This window comes from Helianthus annuus, chromosome 10 (genome assembly GCF_002127325.2).
Source record: "Helianthus annuus cultivar XRQ/B chromosome 10, HanXRQr2.0-SUNRISE, whole genome shotgun sequence".
Taxonomy (NCBI): domain Eukaryota; kingdom Viridiplantae; phylum Streptophyta; class Magnoliopsida; order Asterales; family Asteraceae; genus Helianthus; species Helianthus annuus.
This window is the reverse complement of record NC_035442.2, coordinates 180,563,844-180,573,775: the sequence shown is the minus strand read 5'-3', so window position 1 is coordinate 180,573,775 and position 9,932 is coordinate 180,563,844. Positions and strand designations below refer to the sequence as shown.

At 36.1% G+C, this 9,932-nt stretch overlaps 2 protein-coding genes across 3 annotated transcripts; both read left to right on the top strand.

The window, feature by feature from the left end:
- LOC110886978 (diacylglycerol O-acyltransferase 1A) lies at positions 1-9,681 on the top strand. 2 transcript variants are annotated; one of them, XR_002563090.2, is made up of 16 exons: positions 1-514; positions 5,724-5,804; positions 5,906-5,979; positions 6,091-6,166; positions 6,236-6,303; positions 6,585-6,708; positions 6,866-6,964; positions 7,206-7,307; positions 7,404-7,540; positions 7,604-7,685; positions 7,765-7,822; positions 8,434-8,496; positions 8,926-8,973; positions 9,076-9,138; positions 9,274-9,327; positions 9,431-9,681. XR_002563090.2 is itself a non-coding variant. In XM_022134868.2 (16 exons), exons 1-16 carry the CDS (start codon positions 158-160, stop codon positions 9,533-9,535), a joined length of 1,554 nt encoding a protein of 517 aa, XP_021990560.1. In that variant the 5' UTR covers positions 4-157; the 3' UTR covers positions 9,536-9,681. The 2 variants fall into 2 exon arrangements, 1 of the variants encoding a protein (XP_021990560.1); XM_022134868.2 differs by having other exon boundaries at positions 4-514; positions 7,802-7,822.
- Positions 1,517-5,641, top strand: LOC110886979. Its single transcript, XM_022134869.2, has 2 exons — positions 1,517-2,139; positions 4,699-5,641. Exons 1-2 carry the CDS (start codon positions 1,917-1,919, stop codon positions 5,481-5,483), a joined length of 1,008 nt encoding a protein of 335 aa, XP_021990561.1. The 5' UTR covers positions 1,517-1,916; the 3' UTR covers positions 5,484-5,641.
- Positions 9,682-9,932: the final 251 nt, after the last annotated feature.

The window sequence follows — 9,932 nt, the reverse complement described above, 5'->3', positions numbered from 1 at the left end:
TTGTATACATACATACATACATAGAGATACGATTTCCAAATAATCCAATAAGCCGCCTAATCTCTCCCGCAGTCCAACATCAAATTGATTCTATTCAATTCATATCGCTGTTTTTATACTCTTCATTTGAAGAAGCAACTTCTTCTTGTTAATAATAATGGCGTTACTAGATACGTCAGATATCGGAGACTCCACCGCCATACGCGGCGAGATAAGACGGCGGAGGAGCGTGAAGCCTGATGCCGGATTCGGAATCGGAGACGGTTTGTATGATTCTTCATCGTCTTCTCGAACGAACTCGTCTGAAGAAGAAGGTGAGAGTTTGACTAACGGTTTCGATGAAAATGAACGGATCCGAGCTGGTGATGAAACTCAAACAACACAGGAAAATAAACAGAAGACAGATCAGAGAAGAGATAAAACGAGTCTGTTGCAATATGCGTATCGTGCTTCTTCTCCAGCGCATCGTAGAATTAAAGAGTCTCCGCTTAGCTCCGATGCTATCTTCAAGCAGGTTGTGCTTTGCTTCTTTAATATTATTAAGTATTTGTTTGTTTATTGTTTAGTTGCCAATTATTATTCTCTAACTCTGTTTCTGGTAGTTTGTTTTGCTGTTCAGTGGTCAATTCTAGATATGTTTTAGAATAATTAGATATAACTCGAGTGGTATTCGGTAAACCTGATTCAGTTAAGTTGTTTTAACAACTACAAAATGCATATAGTTTGTTTGAGAGTAACTATTTGTTTTTGACTTAGAACTGAAAGGAATGGAAGAATGCTTGGCTCATAGCTCATAGATTATATGGAAGAGTAGCAATACAAAATCATTTAGATATCTTTTTTAATTAATCAGTAAAAAAATATTTCTATAGTAGATATGCTTGTGCAATGATATGTCACTAGTTTGATTAGCAATGGCTAGGCCTAGGCTCCATGAGTACAATTTGCAGTAACTACAGAGTTTTGCTAGTGGAATTTGAGAAAGTCAATGGGGGTATAATAACAAAAGTTGATTTGGTTAGATGATACAAACTTGTGAGGTTCACACATGATGAAAGACAGATAGTTTGGACAAAAGTCTGTGTGTGGGTGATAGTATTGACCATATTAGGTCCGTAGTATGACTACCCGTGTAAGGCGATCAATGCACAAAGTTGGATGATTCGGCTTATCAGATCAGAAGGTTAAAAGAGGAAGTAAACATGATAAGTTGAAATTTAACCTAGCATATGTTATTATTGGTCTTTTAGTGTGAAGCACCATTTGTATTACGTGAAAGACGCCTATAATGTAGTTGAAACGAAGCTCACTTGATGTCTTCTGGTGGATTCAAAATGGAACTTTAAGAGAGGGGTCATGGACCCTGGCGGCTGCGTACCTACCCATGAAACTTTTAGAATCCAATTCATTTTTTGTTTCTCCTTGTTTTCATTCAATTTCATTATTGTATTTTTACTACTAATTATTCAAGACATGTAAAGAAAGGCTAATTAGAAACCATTGGCAGAGTCAGCTATGAGGGTATTCTTAAGGGGCTAAAGTGTAATATGGGGGGTAGTATAAGTAATAGAGAATAAGGCATGTTAGAGATAGGATTGAGTTTGTTAGATCGATTAGGGCTCCTGCGTTTGTGCAGTGAGAGAGGGCGTAGCCCTGGGATCACTTCGGTGATTGCTTATCTTCGATTTGTATTTCAGTTCAGTTTATCGCAATTATCATATATCGATTCCTATCATTGGTCCGACCTGCCTACTCTGCTCTCCTTCATCTTCAATTTCCGATCTATCTTCCATTTTCGGCTCTGTGTTTCAATCTGCTTGCCTGCCTCTCTTCGCTGCTTCAATTCCATCAAATTCCGGTCACAATTTCACCTCTGATCCAATTTTTGGATCTGTGTCCTGCCGTTTCATTCTATCATGGAAACCCTAGTTCAAACCTATCGATTGGATGCTCAGGAACAGCAGATCAAACAACTTCAAGGTGATGTTGCTAAAATCAAAACCTCTTTGAAATTGTTAGAAGAAGAACTTGTTGAATCCAGGGAGTTTCGAAAGGTGGTTCTCAATTGGATGCACCATCAGGATTCGAGATCTAATTCCAGATCGATTTCACAATTTCCAGACTCGTCTTCAGGTTCTGTTTCTGTTATGTATCAAACTGGTAATCAGGATAGATCGATAAAAGAAAGGAAGGAAACACAGAAGAAGAGGGAAAACCCTTATCAATTCATCGATAGATCCATTTGTTACAACACACCCAACTATATAGCCACTAACTAACCAATAACCCCCTACACTATAGAACAATTACATTGAGGCCCCTAGTTATTTTGACACGTAACAATACTTCCCTCCTATAAGACTTTTGACCTCAAAAGTACAAAATAACAACCCAACCCATTAATCAAAAGTGTCAAAAACAAAAGAGAATGTTTGACCACCAAACTCTTGCTCAACTTCATGTTTTGTTGGAAAAAGATAAAAATCTTTTGTTGAATTGTCACCATCCTGACTAAACCTTGTTCCACAGTAGCCATAATTTGACTCCATAACATGCCTAATTTGTTCTTTTTCATAGTTAGGCATAAAACTATCAAATCCCAAATATGACAAGTCTTGTGGAACATCATGATATTCCTTCATAAAACCAAGTGCAAATCCCAAGTATGACCAGTAGCATATTTGTTCCAGCATTGTACCAAGAAAAGAATTCTTAGTCATCAATATCCCAGTTGTGCAATATAAAGCAAAGTCCTTAATGTTACCAAGATGATTCTTTGTGTGCTTCCAAACTCTATTTTTAAGAAACTCATATTGCCAATTCAGCAACTTCTCTAAGTGGGTCCATACATGTATATAGTGACAACAACATTTCATACACACACAAGTTCCCATGATCAGCCTATCTCTCAACATGTAGTTTATTCCAATATAACTTTTTCCCACAAATACCCATTGACCCATATTGAACTTTATATTTGTTAATCTCATATCAAAGTTGTAGTTGTATCCCAACATCCAACATGCAATTAAAACCATACTATCTTCCCACAGTAGCAGCAAAAATTGATGGTTCAGGCCAACATTATACGAGTAATATCTGTTGTCAGTTGAGATATAAGTAATCCAGCTGGTCCTAATTGATTCACCACTATCAGTTAGTGAAACTACTTCTTTGACTACGCAAAACATCTGTTTCTTTGGAATACCAAGTATAGACGCAACATATTCAACAGAACCGGTTTGATCCTTATACAAGTAATGGGCATCTATATGCCAAGGAAACATGCTCAACATCTCTAAGCTTGAATTAAAACTTTTCCTAGGCTTCCATTCATTATAATCACCAACCTCCCAGACCTTGTTTCTATCTATATGTTCAACAGCCAGTTTGGACCCAATAGTCTCACCAGTCCTAGCTTCTATTTTACAAAACCAACCGGTATCTATCCTATTTAACACTACCAACCGGTACATTTTTTTTCTTACTTGAATCTTATTTGTGAATATCTTCAAAGTGCTACTGGAACCATCCAGAAAAACATCACTCAATTTGCTAAACAAGACGATATCATAGAATCGAAAAAGAATTGAATGCTCTAATATAAGATCACAAAGAATTAGTCGCCCAAACCTATAGTCTTCCTTCTCATATTCATCAATTTGACGAATTATCCCACCGTATTTAAATTCTTTCATGGTTGATTCACTAATAACATCATCCTTGGCATCTAGTGAATCTTTAACATCCTTTACACCTACTGAATCTTTAACATCAACCACCTGTTCATTTTTTATATCTAAATTTTTATCATCAGTTACATCATCTACAATCATTTCTTGAATCTTTCCATTCCTAAAAAACTCATTATCCTTCATCAACTCATCAAGAGTAATTTTAATATCAAACTCCAAATCTTTTTTATAAAAAGAAGAAGTAGAATCAAATGGAGAGAAAGAATCTTGCAGACCATTAGAATCAATTTTTAAAGCCAATGAAATCACATCTTTCACCTTAGTGCAACTATATTGATGCCATTTAGCAAATATTTTCCTAATTCCAGGTTCTAAACCACAGATGAATATGTATATAGCGTAGAATTCAGACATTTCTTCCAGATTTTTAACCTGATCGAATAAGATTTGAAACGAATTGCAATATTCTTCAACAGTACCTTCTTGGCTAGTTGCCATAATCTTCTCCAATGCGAATTCCATGTTGATTTGCTACTGAACTTAAACCCAGAACTGATTTATACTTCAAATGGTGCAGTTCTTGAAGAAATTGATTTGAAATTGGATTTGTTGTTTGTCGAATCGAACCCTTGATTCCACTAAATCTCTTATGCAAAGAAATTTGATGTTGCTGCCCAATTCTAGAAACCAAAATCACGAATGCTGATTTTGTATCCCTAATTCTAGGGATTACTCACGATTGTAATGATATTATTGCTGCCTAACCCACCCACAAGTCAAGAGGATGATTGCTCTGATACCATTGTTATGTATCAAACTGGTAATCAGGATAGATCGATAAAAGAAAGGAAGGAAACACAGAAGAAGAGGGAAAACCCTTATCAATTCATCGATAGATCCATTTGTTACAACACACCCAACTATATAGCCACTAACTAACCAATAACCCCCTACACTATAGAACAATTACATTGAGGCCCCTAGTTATTTTGACACGTAACAGTTTCTCCACCTTCTTTCTCAGCACAATTGGAGGCGTTCATCGCCAGATCTGAAGCACGCTTGGGGAAATCGTTACTGCATACTGGATGTGGCTCCAAATCTAGGCCAGAGAGTATTAATTGGGCCTTATCAACTGCTGAAAACACGTTTGTTCCTGACCGATTTGAAGAAGCTTCAGCCGACCGTGGCCATTTGCTGAGGAATATTCATTCGGATTCAAGTTTTTCAGGCGGTTCTGCAGATCCTTTGTTCAGATCTCCGTCTCTTCCTTCTTCTCCGTCCTTATGCATTCAATTGAAGAATATCATGTCCAAATCTGGAGAAAACTCACTTGGCGATGGCCTTTTGATGTCGCATAGAGTTAATGGACTCCTATTGGACAACCTACAAGGGATGTTGGGCTCAGAACCACTGGTGGGCCACGATGTGGAGCTGAAAACAGTTGTGGATTTGGATTATCCAGATTTGGGCCAAAGTGTGGAGCAAACAATGGTTGTGGGCCTGATTTTCTCCGATTTGGACTTGTGTGAGAGAGGAAAAGCTCCATTTGACAGGGGAAAGAATTCATTGTCTCACCGACCTCTCATTGGAACGCGATTGACGTTTTCGGCTACATGGAATTTATGGGTCGTGCATGGGCAGCCTCGACCGCCAGACGTCGCAGCCAATCCCAGTCTTGAGGACAAGACTGTTTTGAAGGGGGGAGTAATGATGGGAATCAGCTATGAGGGTATTCTTAAGGGGCTAAAGTGTAATATGGGGGGTAGTATAAGTAATAGAGAATAAGGCATGTTAGAGATAGGATTGAGTTTGTTAGATCGATTAGGGCTCCTGCGTTTGTGCAGTGAGAGAGGGCGTAGCCCTGGGATCACTTCGGTGATTGCTTATCTTCGATTTGTATTTCAGTTCAGTTTATCGCAATTATCATATATCGATTCCTATCATTTTCATTCAATTTCATTATTGTATTTTTACTACTAATTATTCAAGACATGTAAAGAAAGGCTAATTAGAAACCATTGGCAGAGTCATGCAGGCCTTTTTAACCTTTGCATAGTGGTGCTTGTTGCTGTAAATGGTAGGCTCATTATTGAGAATCTGATGAAGGTAAGCCTTATGCTGTTTTAACGATTGTATTTTGGTATCAGCTTATATGTTTAGATGAATCATCAATATTGTTGCTAACATTATCCAAATTATATTTACAGTACGGATTATTGATCAATTCCAATTTTTGGTTCAGTTCAAGATCATTAAGAGATTGGCCCCTTCTGATGTGCTGGTAATACTCTTTCTTTAGTCTTCATTGCTAGAAACGTAAACAAAATAATTACTCCATTTAGTAAAAAAGAAATAGTTGACACGGAGAGCTGATTTCTGATTTTTTACGCAGCGTCTCTCTTCTGTTCTTCCCTCTTGCTGCTTACATTGTTGAGAAATTGGCATGGAAAAAACGTATATCAGACCCTGTAAGTAAATTGCTATGAGGAACTATATTAAATTGACTGAAATTATTATAATCTGTTCTACTCTTGTAGGTTGTAATCACTCTCCATGTTATAGTAACTACAACTGCGATTTTATATCCGGTTTTCATGATTCTGAGGTGAGTTTATTTATACACCCTCAATTGCTTGTGCATTCCTTTTTTTTTCCTTATATTACATCCTTATAGATAACTAATATTTATAAAAACTATTATCCAAGATTGAAACAATAGAATGTTCTATGTTTCTGGTTACTTTAAGTCTTTAACCCTTTCAACTCATTTTTTTTAATATTTTGCTGACTTTTATGAGTTTGACCCGTTAGCATCAAAATAAAAACCAACTTGATCTGTTCCCATGGGCATGGACCATTCTCATGTGGTTATTTTAAATTGTGCAGGGTTGATTCAGTTGTTCTATCAGGTGTTTCATTGATGCTGTGTGCTTGCATCAATTGGTTAAAATTGACATCTTTTGTGCATACTAGTTATGACATGCGGTCCCTTGTGAATTCAACCGATAAGGTAATTTTTTTAGTTTTAGAAATTCTGAAAATAAACTGTTTAAGGTACATGATAGGTGGTTTTTTCTCATCACAAAGCAACCTTGTTTTGCCTTATAAATCTGAAATTATATCATATGTTAGTTTTTTAATCTACTTTCATATTGTGTTATTGTTAGGGAGAGACAGAGTCCGAGTCTTTAGATATAGAGTTATTTTATGATGCTGACTTCAAAAGCTTGGTTTATTTCTTGCTTGCTCCTACTTTGTGTTACCAGGTATAAAACACTCGAGCCTTCACTACTCTACTATTGGTTAATACTTCTTGTCTTGACACACACACACACGCACGCACGCGCACAAAACACTAAAGTTACCTGAGAACATGCATAATAAATCTAAATCTTTAATTTATTAATCAATGGTTCATATTTTAGTTCCGCTGCATTGGGAATTCCTGTATTATTCTTAGTGTTATTATTACTGTTGTTATTATGATGAGTCATTTTTTAATTGTAGTTACGCTATCCCCGCACTGCATTTATTCGAAAGGGTTGGGTGTTACGGCAACTGATCAAGCTAATAATATTTACAGGGTTAATGGGATTCATCATTGAACAAGTGAGTATGCCCTTTTTTAAGGATATCACCTTTATTTAACCTTGCTTCCCTATAATAATAATAATTTCAAACTAAGATGGTACGTCTTATCCACAGTATATCAATCCGATTGTACAAAACTCTCAGCATCCATTGAACGGCGACATTTTATACGCAATTGAACGTGTTTTAAAGCTTTCAGTTCCAAATTTATACGTTTGGCTCTGTATGTTCTACTGTTTTTTTCACCTTTGGTAAGTCTTTGCTGTTTTAGTCATTCTAGTTATAGCTTTGTTTCATGCATTACTGTAATGTAGGTTGAATATACTTGCTGAGCTTCTTCGTTTTGGGGATCGTGAGTTTTATAAAGATTGGTGGAATGCACAAACTATTGAAGAGGTAGTTATCTGTTACTATTATTATAATTATAACTCAAATAATGCTTCCTTCGTATCGCTACAATTACGTGCTGATACAGCTATCTTTGCTTGATTTCTCCATGGTTGATGCTCTAGTATTGGAGACTATGGAATATGGTAAGTTCAGTATTAATACTACTTTTCTTCATTACATACTATATATCTAAGTAGCACTGGAACGGGTACGGGATAGGGGTACGGGGACGATATGGGAACGAGGAACGGCAAAACTCAAAATTCCAAGATACGGGTACGGCAATAAAAACTATAAAAAAATAAAAATACATTAAACAAATTCCAAAAATACTACATCTTCCAAAGGTAATTAATTGTCAATAATCAAATCATTTTCAATTCCGGTTCATCTAGTGAGAGATCGGCAATCGATAGAGAATTAGAGATGATGAGACTTGAGAGTTTAGAGATTAGAGAAGCCGAATATGATAGGTCTATTTATTTAATGGCCGGTTGTGGAATTTTAAAGGGTAAAAACCCTAAAAATAAATGGAAACGGGCTGGATACTTCTACCAGATACGTCCCCGACATTGGAAACGTTTAGGAAACGTCCCCGACGAGTACCCATGGTGTTTCCGTCCCCGACAAGTACCCGAGACGGGTACGGCCACATAAATGGAGTCCCCGTGCTACATAGCTATATATTTTTCCTTTATGTAACAGACACATATCTGTATGTATATATAATATATACTTGTTTCATTTCTTGCAGCCTGTTCATAAATGGATTGTACGGCATCTCTACTTCCCATGCTTGCGTAATGGGATACCTAAGGTAAAGAGTTATTGAAAATAGAGTAAATTACAAAAATCGTCCTTTATGTATGTCACTTATTGCAAACTGTGTCCTTTATCTTCAATAATTACAGAAAGCGTATTCGATGTTTGCAAACTCTTGCAAGTTATGTCCTTTAGCACTAACTCAGTTAATTTTTTGTGGTTAAATATGACCAAATGGACCCCACATGAGGGTATTTTGGTCATTTTACTCTCATGTGAGGTCTATTTAGTCAGAGTTAACCACAAAAATACCGTCTGTGGGGTCCATTTGTTTAGATTTAACCACAAAAATTAACTGAGTTAGTGCTAAAGGACATAATATGCAAGGGTTTGCAAACATCGAGTACGTTTAAAGATAAAGGACACAATTTTTTTTTTTTTTTTTTTTTTTTGTGAATAATTGGTTTGTGGCCCTTGGCTTCAGGGTGCTGCCATCTTGGTTGCGTTTTTCATGTCTGCTGTGTTCCATGAGGTATATATTCGTCTTTGTTTTTTTTTATATAGTTAAAAAGCATCTACCCTGAACCGGTTTATTTTTACTGAATATTTGATTGTGACGTTATATTTTGTTAAGCTTTGTATTGCTGTTCCCTGCCACATTTTCAAATTTTGGGCTTTTATTGGGATCATGTTTCAGGTAATCTTCTTTTTTTCTTTTAACTAAATTATTTTATTTGACCCGATTGACACATTCACACGTAAGCGAGTTAAAATTGAAGTATATTCATCATCTACCTAAATAACCAGAGTTGCAATCATTTATGTGGATCAGGTGCCCTTGGTCTTACTCACGAATTACTTGCAGAACAAGTTCCAAAACTCAATGGTATCTCATTATTTCTATCTAGAACCCGTTTTAATCGTTCTCCTTGAATCTGTAGTTTAGCCTGTTAAAATAACTGATTTTTTTTTGTTTTGTTTTACTTTAGGTTGGAAATATAATCTTCTGGTGCTTCTTTAGCATCCTTGGTCAACCCATGTGTGTATTACTCTACTATCATGATGTCATGAATCAAAAGGTGAATAGCAAATAAACTCTGAAAGAAAATAATAAAATATAGTTTTAAAGGCAATTTTGCAAGTAGTAATATAATACCTTAGTAACTGTTTTCCTTATGTTATATAGGTTTACATGTTAAACTGAAATAAAATGATATTGATTGATGATGAATTTTGAACTGCTTGCTTGTTAAATTGAAATTAAATAACACAAACATTCGAGGGGAGTTGGAAGTCAAAATCTGTGTAATGTTCGGAAACACAAATTAGTTCACTTATAAAAGCAACAGATACATGTTTGAATAGCCTGAAAAACGAATGATAAATGTATGAATACTGAAGTGTTAAAGTACAAGTACGAATGACTTATGGACTTGTACCTCGTGAATGTTGTGGTGAGCCACTAATCTTCCAGCAGCAGTGGTGCGGCTA